The sequence below is a fragment of the Heptranchias perlo genome, chromosome 21 (assembly GCF_035084215.1).
Source record: "Heptranchias perlo isolate sHepPer1 chromosome 21, sHepPer1.hap1, whole genome shotgun sequence".
Classification (NCBI taxonomy): Eukaryota; Metazoa; Chordata; class Chondrichthyes; order Hexanchiformes; family Hexanchidae; genus Heptranchias; species Heptranchias perlo.
This window is the reverse complement of record NC_090345.1, coordinates 10,241,098-10,259,401: the sequence shown is the minus strand read 5'-3', so window position 1 is coordinate 10,259,401 and position 18,304 is coordinate 10,241,098. Positions and strand designations below refer to the sequence as shown.

At 45.8% G+C, this 18,304-nt stretch overlaps 1 protein-coding gene across 3 annotated transcripts in view; it reads right to left on the bottom strand.

Annotated features, from left to right (window-relative positions):
- The window catches only part of sema4gb (sema domain, immunoglobulin domain (Ig), transmembrane domain (TM) and short cytoplasmic domain, (semaphorin) 4Gb), a 164,426-nt gene that overhangs the window by 130,150 nt on the left and 15,972 nt on the right, over nucleotides 1–18,304 (bottom strand). For all 3 annotated transcript variants that reach the window (XR_010966666.1, XR_010966665.1, XM_068002086.1), the window contains exon 2: nucleotides 10,007–10,273. Coding sequence is in view for 1 of the 3 variants with exons in the window: in XM_068002086.1 (XP_067858187.1) it covers nucleotides 10,007–10,136 (130 nt within the window). In the remaining 2 variants the exon portion in view is untranslated. The remainder of the gene's footprint in view (nucleotides 1–10,006; nucleotides 10,274–18,304) is intronic.

Below are 18,304 nucleotides of genomic sequence, written 5' to 3'. Positions count from 1 at the left end.
CGCTGGATCGTGAAATCATTTTATTCCTGCCCTGTTTCGCAATTTAACCTCTCTGCTGCTGCTTCATGCTGCTTTCTGGTGTTGTTCATGAGCTCAATGGGGATCCTGAATGCCAGATAGACAAAGACCAAACAAGAAATCACACAGCCCAGAAGAAGATGGAAAGCAGCAGTACACCCCATGCACGAGATTATTTGTCCCTCTCTGCATGCTGAAGTTTTTATTTTGTTTTCCCAGTTTTCCTCCTCTGAAGGAGCTGACTCTTGTTGGTGTCGAGATTCTACAGATGCCAGCCATCCTCTGGTACCTAGCCCAGGTGACCATTCTTTGAGAGACAGCCTGGGTAAGGTGCGCAATCTGTTCAACTAAGGGGGCGTGACAACTGAGCCATATCCTGCCCTTAAACAATGACTCACTGGGCAGTGATTAGGGCAAGGGTATTGTGGTCAACTGTAGAGACCCCAACTCTGCTAACTCAGTTCACACTGAGAATTGAACCAGGGACCTTCTTGTTCTGTGTGACTCGGTTCCCCGTTAGTCAATGCACTTACCAACTGAACTGCTTGACAGGCAGCCATTTTTGATTTATAAACAAAAACAACTTGCATTTATATTGCACCTTTAACGTAGTAAAATGTCCCAAGGTGCTTCACAGGAGCGTAATCAGACAAGCAAATTGACATTGAGCCAAAGAAGGAGACATTAGGACAGTGGAAAGGTTTCAAGGAGTGTCTTAAAGGAGGGGAGAGAGGTGGAGAGGCAGAGGGGTTTGGGGAGGGAATTCCAGAGCTTAGGGCCTAGACAACTGAAGACACAGCCACCAATGGTGGGGCGAAGGAAGTCGGGGATGTGCAAGAGGCCAGAACTGGAGGAACGTGGAGCTCTCGGAGAGTTGTAGAGCTGCAGGAGGTTAGAGAGAGAGGGAGGGGCGAGGTCGTGGAGGGATTTGAAAATGAGGATAAGTTTAAAACATGCACACAATGTGGTGAGACAAACTGTGCTAAAATATATTGTATCAATTGCACGTGAGATCATCACGCTGAAAGCATAGCTTTTCTCCCTCCCCATAATCGAGGCAGACAACGCAGCGCAGTACTGAAGGTGCGCTGCATTGTTGGAGGTGCCGTCTTTTGAATCAGACTTCAAACCGAAGCCCTCTCTCCTTCTGGTGGTTCAGGTGGATGGTAAAGATCATATGGCACTGTTCAAAGAAGAGCTGGGAATTCTCCTGGCGTCCTGGCCAACATTCCTCCCTCAGCCAACGTCACAAAACACAGCTTCATCTCATCTGCTGTTTGTGGAATTTTGCTGTGCACAAAATGATCGCCCCATTTGCCTGCATGACAGGAGTTACCAAAGTTCAAAGCTCCTCATTGCATGGGGCATGCTTTGAGGTGTTTCTGAGAGACATCAATAAGGCACTGTAGAAATTCAAATCTTTCTTATTTTTAAATTTTCAAACAAACAAAAAAAGAGATTTATCGAAAGCAGTTTCATGAAGACTGTGTCTCTTTAAATCTCTCACAGGTCAAGTAAATCTTCCCATTTAAAGCTTCTCTCGAAAGCTCTATCCCTTGTGATATTTTAGAACACTGCCCAGTCTGGAATGTGAATTGCTGGCAAACACGGACCCCTTTACATTACACACCACCGCCTCTTCCCCACGTACATGATCCAAACCACCATCTACACTGACAGTCCCATTTTCCTTAACTACACCTCACAGCCTTCGATTGTCTTAAATCTCAGCAGCGCAAAACAAAACTGAAAATAAAGAATAAAGGCAGGATTCATTTCTGTAGTTGCCAAAGGCAAAATTTCCATTCCAGTGGCCTACAAAAAGCTGTTTATTTGTGCAACTGCACCAAAATCTTTTTATAGGCATCTATAGACATACCGCCCCGCCCGCCTGCCCCTGGGTGATTATATAAGGTTAGAAAACAGACTTTTGTTATGAAGATGAAATTGGATTAAGACTGCCTCAAACCCTACCAGTGGTATAACGATGCCCCAAGGAGCCATCCCATAACTGTCATCTTTGTCAACAGGGTATTTTCCTGCTTAATCCTCCTATAAGACAACTGTAATAATTACAGATAATGCACCACACACACATGCCCTTTACCCTGCTCCTATCGCAGATGCTCCTTTTTAATATATTATGAAGAATTATTGTGGATAGTCCCTTAAAGTAATCACAATAATGCCAAAAACGCACATTAACTGTCTGCCATAGTTAGCTGTTCCTCAGGAATGCCTCAACATCGCTCTTTTACAGACTTGCTCATTAAATACCCCTATTTATACTCCACCCTCCTGACAACATGGCCCCTGAAAGGTGAGAAATTTGTGAGGTGCAAAACAATGTGTGCTGTGATGGATGATCTGGAAGATTCTGCATGAATGTGGCAACGTTTACCAATTTAGAAGCATCACATTTAACTAAAAACAAAACAGAAGTGTTTCATGTTTTCCAGCTTATTAAATAAAATTAGCGGTGCACATGGTTGATTATTAAAGTCTATGTTGTCATTGTGGGTAGGCAGGAGGGACACCTTCATGTTTAATTCCAGTCTGACCCCATCTCCCAGACATGACACAGAAAGATGGAGAAAAGAATTGGAAAATCTTTTATAGAAACAGTTTACTAAGAATTCCATTGAATCTAAAAGCCTAGATCAGTGTTACCGCCTGTTATAACAGCAGACAAAGAAATTGCATTAGAATGCATTAAGCTAATCTTTGCACAAGATAATTTGAAAGCCAAGGACTTGTATTTGTGTAGTGCCTCATCCCATCTCTCAGAAGTATTTCAAAGCTCTTCAGATACAATGAATTACTTTGAAGTGCAGTGACTGTTGCTATGTAAGCAAATGGAGCAGCCATTTCGCATACAGCAAGATCCCACAATTAGCAATAACATGAATGTACAGTTAATCAGGTGGTACCGATGGTCAGGACAAATGAGAACACCCAGCTTTTCTTCCAATATTGCCTTGGGATCGTTGATGTCCAACCAGACAGGTAGACGGGACCTCAGGTTAACATCTCATCCAAAAGTCAACCCTGATAATGCAGTCTTCCCTCAGCAGCTCCCTAGATTATGAACTCACACTTTTTGAATGGGGTTTGAACCTTCAACTTTTTAATCCAGAGGCCAAAGTGCTACCAACTGAGCCAAGGCAAGCCCAGAGTCATTGCTGGCGACTGTTCCACATCCTCAAGCTGTGTCACTGGTGGACATCTTGGAGCAAACTGCCCATCCCCTGTCTTGACTGTAGAAAGTCTGTGACTCGGTACAATGAGAGCCATACAGGGAGAACGAAAAGGGAAAAACTGTGGGATTTCATTCACCCTTATAAGAAAGAAAGGCAAGACCCAAGAAAGTAACAATTTCTTTAATTCTAGTGAAGTTGACACCTTTCTTCTCCTGAGCTTTTCAGTGTAATATATTCAGCCCTGTCTATACCAAATGTAACAAGCCTACATTCACCGTATAAATTTAATTTTCTGTTAGGCTACAGGCAAAGTTTTGGAAGTACAGCCACATTCTCACATGCATCGAGTGCATCTTGTGCTGCAAGTGAACAACTTGATCCGAAGTTGCCACTCTGACCTGCAACTCCCCCTTTCTATGGCACTGTGCAGTATGGTACTGAGGGAGTGCTGCACTGTCGGAGGTGCCGTCTTTCAGATAGACGCGGACGTAAAAGATCCCACCGCACTATCCAAAGAAGAGCTGTGGAGTTCTCCCTGATGTCCTGATCAATATTTATCCCTCGACCAACACCTAAAAATTGATTATCTGGTCATTATCTAATTGCTGTTGGTGGGACTTTGCTGTCTGTAAATTTCTGCCGCGTCTCCTCCATTACAACAGTGACTACACTTCAAAAGTACTTCATTGACTGTAAAGCACTTTGGGAGGTCCTGAGGTCATGAAAGGCACTGTATAAATGCAAGTCTTTCTTTTTTTTACTGACAGTAAGTTCTTTTCACAGATGATTTGTGAGAATCTGCTGTAGCCTAGCTGGTAGAGAGGGATTTACATTGACGAGCTGCTTTTTTTCCTCCTTATTTTCTCAGTTTTCACTTATCAACTCATCCCCCTTCCTGTATCTTGGAGGGTGGGTAAGTAAAACAGATGATATGTCAGTTCCCCTTCCCACACACCCTCCTTCCCCACAAAAAATGATGAAGCACCTCACTATAATATCATTCCTTGTTGACCTAGATTCTCAACTGGAACCAGCCACACAAATGCTGTGGCTACTAGAGCAGGTCAGAGACTGGGTATTCTGCGGCTAGTGGCTCACCTCCTGATTTCCTCAAAGCCTCTCCGCCACCTACAAGTCACAAGCTAGGAGTGTGGTGGAATACTCTCCATTTGCCTGGATGGGTGAAGCTTCAACAACACTCAAGAAGCTCAACACCATCCAGGACAATGCAGTCTGCTTGATCAGCACTTCACCCACTAGCCTAAACCTCCAACCCCTGCAGCACCAGCACACTGTGGCTGCAGTGTGTACTATCTACAGGATGCACTGCCAAGGCTCCTTTGACAATACCTCCCAATCCCGCGACCTCCAACACCCAGAGGGGCAGCAGGCGCACGGGAACGCCATCACTTCCAAGGCCCCCTCCAAATCCCTGACCGTCCTGACCTGGACATATAGCGGCCATTCCTTCATCGTCGCTGGGTCAAAATCCTGGAACTCCGTACCTAACAGCACAGTGTGAGCACCTTCACCACACGGACTGCAGTGGTTCAAGAAGAGGGCCCACCACCAACACCTTCTCAAGGGCAACGAAGGATGGGAAATAAATGGTAGCCTTGCCAGCGACGCCCACTCAGTGAGCTGGTCACACTCGCTCAATTGAAACCAAAGAATTTGAGTGACTGGAATCCTGGGGCTGAAAACTGGTCGGCAATCAAGCGTTCAGCCACTGAATCAGAAAGCATGACAAAGCAACGAGGTAGCTTTACTTCCGTTTTGGAAAATACATTCTGGTTTTGCAAGTAGCTGGTGGCGGTGAGAAGTTGGGCAGGAGACTGCAAGCCAGAAACAACGACAAAACCCGCTATCACGAGTGCACCGACTAAAAACAAAACTCCAGGCGAGCGCTGTCGTGGACCATAACTGGGGCTTTAAACCACTAATGCCCAGGGCATGACCTATTCAGGCAAGTAGAGCCCACGCACAGTAGGATGCGGTCATACCGTTCGTTTACACAATGCGATATTCCGCACAGGTTTATTCTCCCTGTTTTCACAGTCGCAGGTGCTCCTTCCCACTTATATACTCAAGTGAGTAAAGAAAAAGATGATTCACTCACTCACTGCCAGTAATTTCGGGATATTTCCCCCACACCACAGTGCCGCCTCCTTAAATTGCGTAATGTTGGGGCTGGGAAATGTTATTCAGTTGAGCATCCTCCATCGGAATGAATGGAGGATCCGACTCACCTTGCAACATCTTGGAACAAAAGCAATTTACGTTCCTTATAGTCAGGCTGCTATTTCCGAAGAATGTCAGGCGACCAGCAAAGAAGGAAGCCATTCAGTTCTTAATTCCTTTAATTGCTTCATCTCACACACCGGTATGGTTTGCTGTGCTATCATTGGGTCAGATCATTGGTGCTGAATTATCGGGAGAGCAAACAGGATATGATATACAAATATGTGGGTGGGAATCAATCTGACAGCCAAAGTGTAACATATCACAACAGCAGTCGCATTAATGGTGTTTCAGAGCAAACGGCACTGAAGGGATGGAAATGCATGTGATCTGGAAGGGCCCTGAGTTGTGTAAAATTTAGATATTTATGATTGAACCTGAAACGCCCCAGCTCAGATCATTTAAAGGTTTTTTATAGTTTTCTCTTCTGCGGGTACTGGCCATTGGAGGCGGACAGTTCCACGACTGGAGGCAACCTACTGGTACCTCGCCCGACAGCACGGACCTCATATGTGGGCCTAGAGTGAGAGTCAAACAGGCTCACGGCTCACAGCCAACACCGACCCCCCCGCACCACCCCCTCCCCACCTCCCCACCCCCCCCCCCCCAATCCTATCCTCATCCAACACCCACTAGGGTTTCCAACCCTCTAGGATTGCCTTGGAGCTTCCAGGGATTGAAGATTAATCGCCTGGATACTACTGCAAGCAAACGCCCGGGAGAAATATCAAAGAACATAAGAACATAAGAAATAGGAGCAGGAGTAGGCCAATCGGCCCCTCGAGCCTGCTCCGCCATTCAATAAGATCATGGCTGATCTGAAGGGGTGTTAAAAAATGATGAGTGTTATTTAATTTCTTTGAACACTTTTATTGATTAATTATAAAAATGTTGCAGACGAGGGGAAAAGGAATTTTACTGGGAGGGGCAGTTAGAGGCGTGAGTTTATGTGATGAAACCTCCAGGAATACATCCAACTCTAATGCCCATGTACATCCACTTCCCAGCAGGAGACACTGAACAGTGATCAGGGGGAGGGACCCTTGCTGAGTCTTCTCGTCTAACGAAGGATACACACCCCGTTCTATCATAGCTGTCTTTTCTCTTTTTGACCAACCTGCTATGTATTTGCATCGAGTTACGTCAAGTCTACAGCAGAGAAACAGGCCATTCGGCCCAACTGGTCTATGCCGGTGTTTATGCTCCACATGAGCCTCCTCCCTTCCTATTTCATCCAACGCTATCAACATACCCTTCTATTCCTTTCTCCCTTGTGTGTTTATCTAGCTTCCCCTTAAATGTATCAATGCTATTTGCCTCAACTACTCCTTGTGGTACCACGTTCCACATTCGAAACACTCTTTGGGTAAAGAACTTTCTCCTGAATTCCTTATTGGATTTATCATTGACTATCTTATATTTATGACCTCTATTTTTGGACTCTCCCACAAGTGGAAACATCTTCTCTACGTCCACCCTATCAAATGCTATCATTATCTTAAAGACCTCCATCAGGTCCAGCATTTTCGGTTTTTATTTCAGATTCCCGGCACTTGCCGCTTTTCCTCTACGAAGTGTCAACGTGCCACGACCTCCAATCAACCAGGAAGACATTTATTGGGAGAACGGGGGATGCAGTGGGTTCAGCACTGAGCTTTCACCTTGGGATCTGGATTAAAATCCAGCCCAGAGTGATCAGATCAAAGTGCCCTCTGTCTCTGCCGGCTGTAATGAAATGACTGGGCAGTCTCAATCCAGTTTCCAGTAAGCATTGGACTCGTGGCACAAAACAACACTAATTCGACACTAATGGGCATTAACTTACTAAGCCACTCACTCAGTTTTGCTACATTACGGCTGTTGTGGACAATGAAGAAAATGTAATATTGGTGCAGTAGAGAAAAGTGCTCTTCTGAGACTAGGGCTGAATCATTGGGCCGTACCTTGCTGGAGTGGGGCACCTCGTGCCGTTAGTTAGACTTTCTTCCTGCATCCTTCAGCTCGAGAAAAATTTTCACGGCGTGACGTGCTGGAAGTGCGAGCTGATAACGGCCCGGCAAGCGCAGAGGGGCATCTGGGACCTCAATGAATGGCGGGACCAACAATGTATCTCCTTAACCAATGAGATTTAAGGATTGGGAAAGAAACCGAGGAACGACAGAGAAGGGGGGTGAATTGGAGTCAAATCAGGTACAGAAAGAGAGGGAAAGAAAGATTGGGTTAAAAGAGAGAGACAAAAGACACAGGAAGAAAAAATTTTTTAAATGTACACTTTCAAAATCTCTAACAAGTATGGTACATGCAGGACTGAGATTGAACAGTTTAAATTGTTCCCTTCCTGGGCCAAAGAGGTAGATTGGCATTGTATTAACAATTATCACATTGTTAAAAAGCTACTTACGCTGTTAAATCCTAACTATATGTGGCGAGTTTAATGGGCAATTAATGTGCAAATCCAGCAAATTCCTAAAAATAACGGGGAGGCTGAGGGCGAGATGCCGCTTGTGTGAAGCAAACGGTGGAGCGGCGTAAATCGACCAGCTAGTTCTGGAGATTGGCAACTCACGCCGTATCTCTTAATCCCCTGAATCTGTGCATTAACACATCGTTATTGTTCCAGCAAGATCTGGCCCGTTGTCGAGGCAGAGCAGACGGAGCTTTAGCCTGCTCCAAACCGTGAGCTATGATGCAGGATCTCACAGGATAGTGGCTTTGATTTAGGATCTCGCAAGCGCTTGGCAACGGCAGTGTGTGCCGGAAATCCTCAGCACTAACGTCCCTCACCTCGATGAGCGTAAAAATTTACAAAAAGAGAAAAGAAGCACACTTATTGTAGCAAATACACGTTTGCACTAGATAACGATATTACACTATCACTATGGGGTCGGCCACAAGCTACTTCATGGGTGCGGGGGAGAGGGTCACAGTCATGAATAAGATGAACAAGAAGTATATGTAGCTGTGGAGACCATAACCAATGACTACTAAAAGTAATCTGGCCTCAGTAGAGTCGTACTACATGGAGGATTGTGAATTAGGGACTTAGTCCAACAGCTCATTGCGGACTTTATTTTTAATTTCTTCCACTAATTTCTTGCCTCCTGTCCTGGAGTTACTGACCCATGTCGGAGTTCCATGTGGGCCCAGCTGCCCTCTACTACTTGCCTGATGAGCTCATTCTTGGCATGTGAGTCTATAAAGTGAGTGTTGACAGGCTATATCTCCAGGGGAGGAACATCATAGCTGATGTCCTCACCCGACACGCACGCGTTACAGCACAGGTCAGTGGATAGTGGTCAGGAACGGGAATTGTGGGTCCTCGATCTTGCCCTTAATTCAGGGGTGCTGAAGCCAATCGTAGCACTCCCATCACTGCACCTGCTGAGGTCAACTAGCTCAGCGCAGATAAGAATCACACCTGGCTCTGAAAGGTCGTCAGCCGAGGCAGATATCCTGCATCACAGCTCCAAGCAGTGATATCATAAGAAGCAGCAGTGGGGTGTAAGAAAAGTTTTAACCCAATGGAAATAGATATGTATAAAATATAATAAATACAGAGAAGATTACTGACAATAATGAGATCTCAGGTTCAACAGACAAACCATTGAGCTTCAGTCTCACTCCAAAACATCATCCGAACCCCTTCACCAGATCACTTGCAGGTCCATTACCAATTGCCTAGTACCCGCTATACAAGCCCTGTATAGTACCCGCTATACAAGCCCTGTATAGTACCCGCTATACAAGCCCTGTATAGTACCCGCTATACAAGCCCTGTATAGTACCCGCTATACAAGCCCTGTATAGTACCTGCCATACAAGCCCTGTATAGTACCTGCCATACAAGCCCTATATAGTACCCGCTATACAAGCCCTATATAGTACCCGCTATACAAGCCCTGTATAGTACCTGCCATACAAGCCTTGTATAGTACCTGCCATACAAGCCTTGTATAGTACCTGCCATACAAGCCCTATATAGTACCCGCTATACAAGCCCTATATAGTACCCGCTATACAAGTCCTATATAGTACTTGATATATAAGCCCCACATAGTACCTGCTATACAAGCGCCACATAGTACCTGCTATACAAGCCCCACATAGTACCCGCTATACAAGCCCCACATAGTACCCGCTATACAAGCCCCACATAGTACCCGCTATACAAGCCCCACATAGTACCCGCTATACAAGCCCCACATAGTACCTGCTATACAAGCCCCATATAGTACCCGCTATACAAGCCCCACATAGTACCCGCTATATAAGCCCCACATAGTACCCGCTATACAAGCCCCACATAGTACCCGCTATACAAGCCCCACATAGTACCCGCTATACAAGCCCCACATAGTACCCGCTATACAAGCCCCACATAGTACCCGCTATATAAGCCCCACATAGTACCCACTATACAAGCCCCACATAGTACCCACTATACAAGCCCCATATAGTACCCGCTATACAAGCCCTAAGCACATACGAGTCAAATCTTTGCCCCTATATCCCTGGAAACACAATAGGAAAAACAAGTGCCACATTACCATGAACTGGTACCGTCCTTCTGGGAATACTGTCAAAATCCACAGCGTGTCTCACTGGGCACAGTGTAACTCCGAGTATTAATGGGATGAAGAGGTGCATTTTGCAACTACAGCCACTCATTTTCTGCATTCTGAGGTGTATAATACTGTTGAAGTCAGGCTTTGTGAGATAAACTGAAGAGATAAGCCGTCTATTTTTCCTCTGGCATCACGCAGTTATCCTTCCAGAATAATTTTCTACGCTGCTTAGTCACAGGTTCGTAATCTCTGTGGGAATGAAGAATAAACAAATAAAAAAAAAATGATTCGGCAATACTCATATCAAAGTCTAAGTGTCACCAGTTAGAAAAACAACAATAAACAATGTTCATCGGTGTTCTCTCCTCCTCTGACCCTCCAAGTTCATACCCTGACACTCTCTTCTCGGCTCCCCTCTCGATTCAACCTGACAGTCTTCCCGCCTACCCCTAAATAGGGCCTTTAACATAGTGAAAAGTACCGAGGTGTTTCACGGGACGGGACGGGACGGGGGGGGGGGGGGGGGAGTAAAAAAAAATCGGACACCAAGCGGAGGTTGGGTGACGAGTTAGAGAAGGTGAACGAAGACAAAGGTTTGAAGCAAGGCGGAGAGTTAGGGTGCAGAGCCATGATAGCTGAGGATTGTGCCACTAATGGCGTGGGTTGGGGGGAGGAGGGAGGTGGAGGGAGGAAGGGACCAAGGTAATCCAGACTCTTTTTTTTAAGTACAAAGAATTAATCTTCAGGTTTGATTTTTTTTTTGCTGTGTCTCTGGGGTTTTTTGTGAGGGAGGGGGAATCTTTGTTTAACCAAGGCTGGCTAATGGCATCATACAGGAACAAATAGCCCAGGCTCACAGACAGAGTGTTAAACAACTGAACCAAGCTGACACTTGCTCACCACACTTACTGAAGACCAAGAAAAACAAGTTGTTTAAATAAGTGACAGCAGAAGATAAATGGGTGGAATCGCTGCCAGTGATGTTATCATGCGAAAACTTAAAGGGACTCATATCAAATTCGTCACGCTGCCATTTCAATTAACAATTTATTTTAAACAGGTTAACGCCTCCTTTAAATGTCACAGTAGGGAAATGGTACGAATGCATTAGGTGTTCATACGATGCTATCAACAGGAATTTCTACCCAATGATTCTTTTTCCTTCATTCCTGCTCAACATTCACATCTATAGTTTTAAAAAATAATCACTGAACGGGTTCCTCAATCAGTACCTAACAAGATACAAAGATTCATACACAAATTGTACAGGAGATTAGACTTCACCATATGACAAATTAGCGAAGGTTGCACATCTTCTTCAAAACTACATGATGCACTTTTTTAAAGCACAGTTTTGTTGCTCTGAGTTTTCACAGTGTCTACAATTTTTAAGTGACACAGTAAAACCTTGTTATGAAAAACTCTTTACTAAAAGCCTCGTTCATCAGCTCCCCAGATGGATAATTTGGTTGAAGCAGTGAGACCAGAAGTGTCCTGATTTATCATTGTAAATTACCAGGCAGATGGATACAGAGGGCAGAGTGAGAAAAAGACAGAGACAGAGGCAGACAGAGGGACAAACAGAGAGAGAGAGAAAGACAGAGTCAGAGAGACAAACAGAGAGAGAGTGAGAAAGACAGAGACAGAGGCAGACAGGGACAAACAGAGAGCGAGAAAGAGAAAGCTAGAGACGGAGACAGACAGACAGGGGGATAAACAGAGAGAAAGATAGAGATGGAGGCAGACAGAGACAGGGGAAAAACAGAGAAAGAGAAAGGTAGAGACAGACAGACAGAGGAACAAACAGAGAGAGAGAGAAAGGTAGAGATGGAGACAGAGACAGACAGAGGGACAAACAGAGAGAAAGTGAGAGAGAAAAAGATAGAGACAGAGGCAGACAGAGACAGAGAAAAAAACAGAGGGGGGGAGAGAGAAAAATAGAGATGGAGGCCGACAGAGACAGAGGAACAAACAGAGAGAGAAAGAGAACGATAGACACAGAGGCAGACAGCGACAGAGAAACAAACAGAGAGAGAGATAGGGACGGAGGCAGACAGACAGAGGAACAAACAGACAGTGAAAGAGAAAGATAGAGATGGAGGCAGACAGAGAGGGACAAACAGAAAGACAAAGAGAGAGAGAGAAAGATAGAGACAGAGGCAAACAAACAGAGGAACACACAGAGAGAAAGAGGTAGAGATGGAGACAGACAGAGGGACAAACAGAGAGAAAATGAGAGAGAGAAAAAGAGAGACGGAGGCAGACAGAGAGAGAGAGAAAGATAGATAGAGATGGAGGCAGATAGCAACAAGGAACAAACAGAGAGAGAGAGAAAGATAGAGATGGAGGCAGACAGCGACAGAGGAAAAAAGAGAGAGAGAAAGATAGAGACGGAGGCAGACAGAGACAGAAGAACAAACAGATAGAGAGAAAGGCAGACAGAGGGACAGACAGAGGGACAAACAGAGGGACAAACAGAGGGACAAACAGAGGGACAAACAGAGAGAAAGTGAGAGAGAAAAAAATAGAGACGGAGGCTGACAGGGACAGTGGAACAGAGAGAGAGAGAGAGAGAAAGATAGAGACAGAGGAAAAAACAGAGAGAGAGAGCAGCAGTACTGGAAATCTGAAGTAAAAATGGAAAATGAACAAGACATTTTACATGAAAAATAATTTAATCTGATCTGACCTCAGTTCCAATGAAGGCCATTCTAGAAACAGACTAATCTATCGTTTTCAGATACTGACTGACCTGCTGTGCATTTCTGTTGTAAGACAGACCGAGATAGAAAGAGAAAGACAGAGAGAGAGAGGGAGAGAAAGACAGAGAGAGAGAGTGAGAGAGAGACAGAGAGAGACAGAGAGAGGAATCATAAAGATAAACACGAAGGGAGACAGACACGACAGAATCAGTCTCCTGCTGCTCGATCACAGACTGCAAAGCAGCACTACTTATGATGCTCATGGAAAATTCTGCAGCAAAGATAGTCTCAGCATAGAGGAATCTAGCAGTCGGAGGCAGGAGTAGAGCGTCTTAAAGAAACAATAAGCTATAAATATTGGAGGGCGGAAAAAATATTGAACTTGGTTTCATACTTTAGGTGTATTGTTACACATGTCTGTGGAGGAAAATAGAGAGCAAAATCATCAGGGCAATACCCCTAAAAATGGAGCACGCAGAAAAGAACTGATTACTAAGTGAGAGGTTCAGACAGTAGACTGCAGCAAGGAGCCTTGTTCTACTGGCTCTTTGGCCTCTGCACACCAAAACCAAATTTGTCTCCACTTGAGACTCATCCTAACGTATTATTCTCCATTCAGAGTTGTTGAAATCTTGTACATGGATTGTAAAGTACTAACGACGGCTTGCAAAAAGATCACCCATGGGCTGACTGATGCTGAATACTGGATGGGAATTTGGCAAACAGGTCATCAGTGACTGCACTTTATGGCACAGATTTTAATCAAAAATTGCTTCTTTTCTTTATATAAAGCTAACTGCAGCTATTCATTCAGTTCTTGTGTGCTGTTTCCCATTTCATCTCATTTCCTTCCTTGTTCAGAGATGTTGAATAATGCAGAAGTGCAGAATTATATTTTACACGGCGTGAATCACAGTTTCTAAATTTGTGCTGGTGCGATCTATCAGGTTTTCTTTTCAAATGATGATGGACTGACGTCAAAACGTCGCTCCCTCTCCCTGCTTCATCCTGGCTCATCTTTCATTCAGTGCGCACTGAATGAAGCATTCATTTGGCTCATTAAAGACAACTGCTGAGTTAGTCAATCGCAGCTAGGGCGGTGATGGGGGGGGACACTGCAATTAGGGTTGCCAACCCTCCAGGATTGCCCTGGAGTCTCCAGGAATTGAAGATTAATCTCCAGGACACTGCTGCAGGCAACACCCAAGAGAAAAATCATAGGGGCATTAAAAAATAAATGGTGCGTTTTTGCCATTTTCTTTGAACACTTTTGTTTATTAATTATAGAAATATTGGAGGTGGGAAATAAAGGCTGTGTTTGACTGACATGAACATAAGAACATAATAAACAGGAGTAGGAGTAGGCCATACGGCCCCTCGAGCCTGCTCCGCCATTCAATTAGATCATGGCTGATCTTCCACCTCAACTCCACTTTCCCATTCTATCCCCACAAGTCAAGAATCACCCAATCAGGTAATAAAGAGTCTGTTCGCTTTCCAATTGGCGCTGGGCACCACGAGGGTGGATGTGTTGGGCGACCAATGGCGGGAACGAGGGGGCGGGTCATGTGATGAGACCTCCAGGAATACATTCAATCAGAGTTGGCAACCCGAACCACAACTGGCCCTTGGGTCAGGGAAAAGAACAAAAAAAAGCCAGCAACCACACTCCTGGTCACCATCCAGAGACTATTCCTGCAAAGTGCGAACGTCCTTCGCCTCGGGATGAGTGTCACATGACTCTAATCGCTCAGGCGCAGAGCAGGACAGGCAAAGGCTTTGGGGGCAGGTTAGCCAGAGTGTGGGCTCATTTCTGAAGGCAAAGTGGTGAGTGTTATAACGTAAAAATAACTTTCAAGTCCATTCTCACAATACCTTTAACATGGAGATGGAAGGGCCCATTTCCCGATACAAAATGGTGGATAACAAACATGAAAAACTATAGTATAAATAAAATCAAAATGATAACAATACATTTTTACAGGGATCTGTGTCTTACAGTATCACAGAACAGTGAGTTGGCCTATTTGTAACCTAGACTGGCCGACAGATTCATGTTTACTGTAGAAGTGGTTTTCAAACCTTTATATGTGGGACACCGCATGCAAATATTGGCACACTTCCAAAAACCCCGTGGCAATATTGGTATACACTCCCAGAGACCCCCATGGAAATGTTGGCACACTCCCAGAGACCCCCCCCCCCCCATGGAAATATTGGCACAGCCCCAGAGACCCCTGTGGAAATATTGGTACACTCCCAGAGGCCCCTGTGGAAATATTGGTACACTCCCAGAGACCCCCATGGAAATATTGGCACACTCCCAGAGGCCCCCGTGGAAATATTGGCGCACTCCAGGGTACCCCTTGCAAGTACTGACAAACATGGCAGAACCCCCTGAAAATAACAGCACATTACCGGGGACTCCCTACAAATACCGCACACTCTCAGGGACCTCCTGCAAACAGTGACATACTCCCACTTTCGAAAGATAGTCCAAGCCGAAAAATGGAAGATAAGAGTCAATGTTCTGACATTGCGCTCCCAGTGTGAAGCATCACCCCTGGGGGACCATACATCGAAGATTCAGGCTTGCGCTGCTCGTAATCTTCCAACCATTCATTTAAACGGTCAGAAACTCATGCGCAACGCAAGCCCAATTTTTCTCGTGGCTAAGGCTCGAGGCTCCCTGCATGAAGTCGGAAAATTATCTTTTTTCATGCGATCACTGCAGATTTTTTTTTTGCCTCTAGCTTGCAGCAACAGTGAAAGCAGGCTACTAAGTCGGAAAGTACAGAAACTGTTGAGGAGCTGTACTCGCACCACATGGTAATCTCAGCCCCCTGATGGTCAACAACGACAACTTGCATTTATCACAAGATCATAGAACATTACAGCACAAAAAAAGGCCATTCGGCCCATCGTGCCTGTGCCAGATCATTACGGATTTCATATGGGATCTTTTTGTCAAAAGCCCTTTGGATGCCTAGGAACACTAGGTCATGGGGCTTTCCACAGTCCACTTGGGATGTTACTTCCTCAAAGAAGTCTAAAGAGGTTGGTCAGGCAGGATCTTCCCCTTCTGAATCCATGTTGGCTACTGCTTACTAAGTTATTATTACACAGAAACTCCAAGTTTACTCCTGATAATCGAATCCATTATTTTACATGGAATGGAGATGAGACTAGTGGGTCAGGATTTGCCTGCGTCTGTTTTGTCACCTGTTTTGAATATGGGCTGTTTCTAATCTACTGGTACCTTCCCAGTGTCCAGTGACTCCCTCGTAATGGTTTTCAGTGTCTCACAAATCTCCACCCCAGTCTCTCTCAGTATACTGGGATAAATATCATCTATCCCACGGGGTTGTATTTATTTTGAGTCCTTTTAATCTGTCTAGGACTGCCACCTCATTTATATCGAAGCAACTGATTTTACTTTGGTTATCACTGTTTGGGTCTGAATGATGCAATTACAACATCGATTGCAATTTTAAGGGGCACATGGGCGGAGCTTGTGATGTGAACACTCTAACCCACTGGTGTACTGGCGTTCCGATCATGAATGGGCCGGGTAAATTTTAAAATGTGATTATTTATGTGGAGTCTTCCCCCTCCTGGCTCCGCAAAGATACTGCAAACGCCCGATTGGTGTTTGCAGCTGGCCTGGAAAATTCAAACAAGGCCAGAGCCCTCAAAATCGCGGGGGCCTCTTCGCCACTGGAACGGGGAGTTGGGGGGAGGAAATTGGCCAGTCTCGGTCGGTCGCCTAAAAATCAACATCGACCCCTATACTGCTGAATGTTCACTTCCCTCCATAACTGTAGTGACGCTTCAGTTGTACAGAGCCTCGGTCAGACTCTGGAGTACTGCGTTCAGTTCTGGCCACCACACCTCAGGAAGGGTATCTTGGCTGGTGGTGAGAAGGGCCCTTCCCGTCAGATCCTTCATGCACTCCCGGACTCTCAGCGCCACCCGAGGAGGCTGCGGTGGAGACGAGACCGTCACCCATCTCCTTCTGGAATGTGCCTTTGCAAAGAAGGTCTGGAGAGAGATGCAGTGGTATCTGTCCAGGTTCGTCCCGAGCAGTTCCATAACACAGGTTTCTGTGCTCTACGGGCTGTTCCTGGGGACGCACACTGAGACGGACATCAGCTGCGACTGGAAGACCATCAACTCGGTGAAAGACGCCCTTTGGTCTGCCCGAAACTTGCTGGTCTTCCAGCACAAGGAGCTGTCCTCGACCGAGTGTTGCAGACTGGCACATTCCAAGGTCCAGGACTACGTGCTGAGGGACGCACTGAGGATGGGTGCGGCCGCTGCAAAGGCTCTGTGGGGAAAGGCAACCGTTTAGAGCCTTCTCGCCATTGTAAACCGAGGGGCTGCAATCAGGGAAAAATCTCCTCGGGCAGAATGTAAAATTTTAATTGATGTAATGTAACTGTAATGAATCTGTAATGAACCTATAAAGAATCTGTAACGTACCTGTTATCAATAATCTGTATTGAGTGTATTGCAATGAGGCACCCTAGAGTGTCATGAACTGTAATTATGTCCAATGTGTTTCACTGAACTGTACTTGATGTAACCTGCAAATTGTATAATCTGTATTTTGTACGTTTGGAATGTGATATGAGAACTGTATTGTATGTATTGCTGCAAATTTTATGAATAAATTATATATTTTTTGAAAAAAAGAATCTCACTACTTAACGTGGACTACAAAATTCTGTCCAAGGTCATCGCCAATCGGGTCAAGTCAGCCCTGGAGGTGGTGATCCACCCCGATCAGACCTGCACCGTACCCGGCAGGAAGATCTCTGATAGCCTGGCGCTACTCAGGGATACGATCGCCTACATACAGGACAGGGGGGTGAACACCTGCCTGTTGAGCCTGGACCAGGAGAAGGCCTTTGACAGAATATCCCACACGTACATGATGGACGTGCTCTCCAAAATGGGGTTTGGGGAGGGAATCCGCAATTGGATCCAACTGCTCAACACAAACATCAGTAGCGCAGTTTCAATCAACGGGTGGGAATCAGGAAGCTATCCGATCAAATCTGGAGTCAGGCAGGGCTGTCCTCTCTCCTCCGTCTTGTTCGTGTGTTGCATCAAACCCTTTGCCGAGTCCATCAGGAGGGATGCGGGCATAAGAGGGGTGACGATTCCAGGCAGCGGAGGCACTCAGGTCAAGGCCTCCCTGTACATGGATGACGTCGCCGTCTTTTGCTCGGATCAGCTCTCGGTCCGCAGATTGATAAGCATCTGCGACCAGTTCGAACTGGCCTCAGGGGCCAGGGTAAATCGGAGCAAGAGCGAGGCCATGTTCTTTGGGAACTGGACCGACCGATCCTTTGTCCCCTTCACCGTCAGGTCGGATTACCTGAAGGTGCTGGGGGTCTGGTTCGGGGGGGGCCGGGGCGTGCACCAAAAACTGGGAGGAGCGCATTGCCAAGGTTAAGCAGAAACTGGGACTGTGGGATCGACGATCCCTCTCGATCGTGGGCAAGAACCTGGTCATCAGGTGCGAGATGCTCTCGGTGTTGCTGTACGTGGCGCAGGTCTGGCCCATACCTCG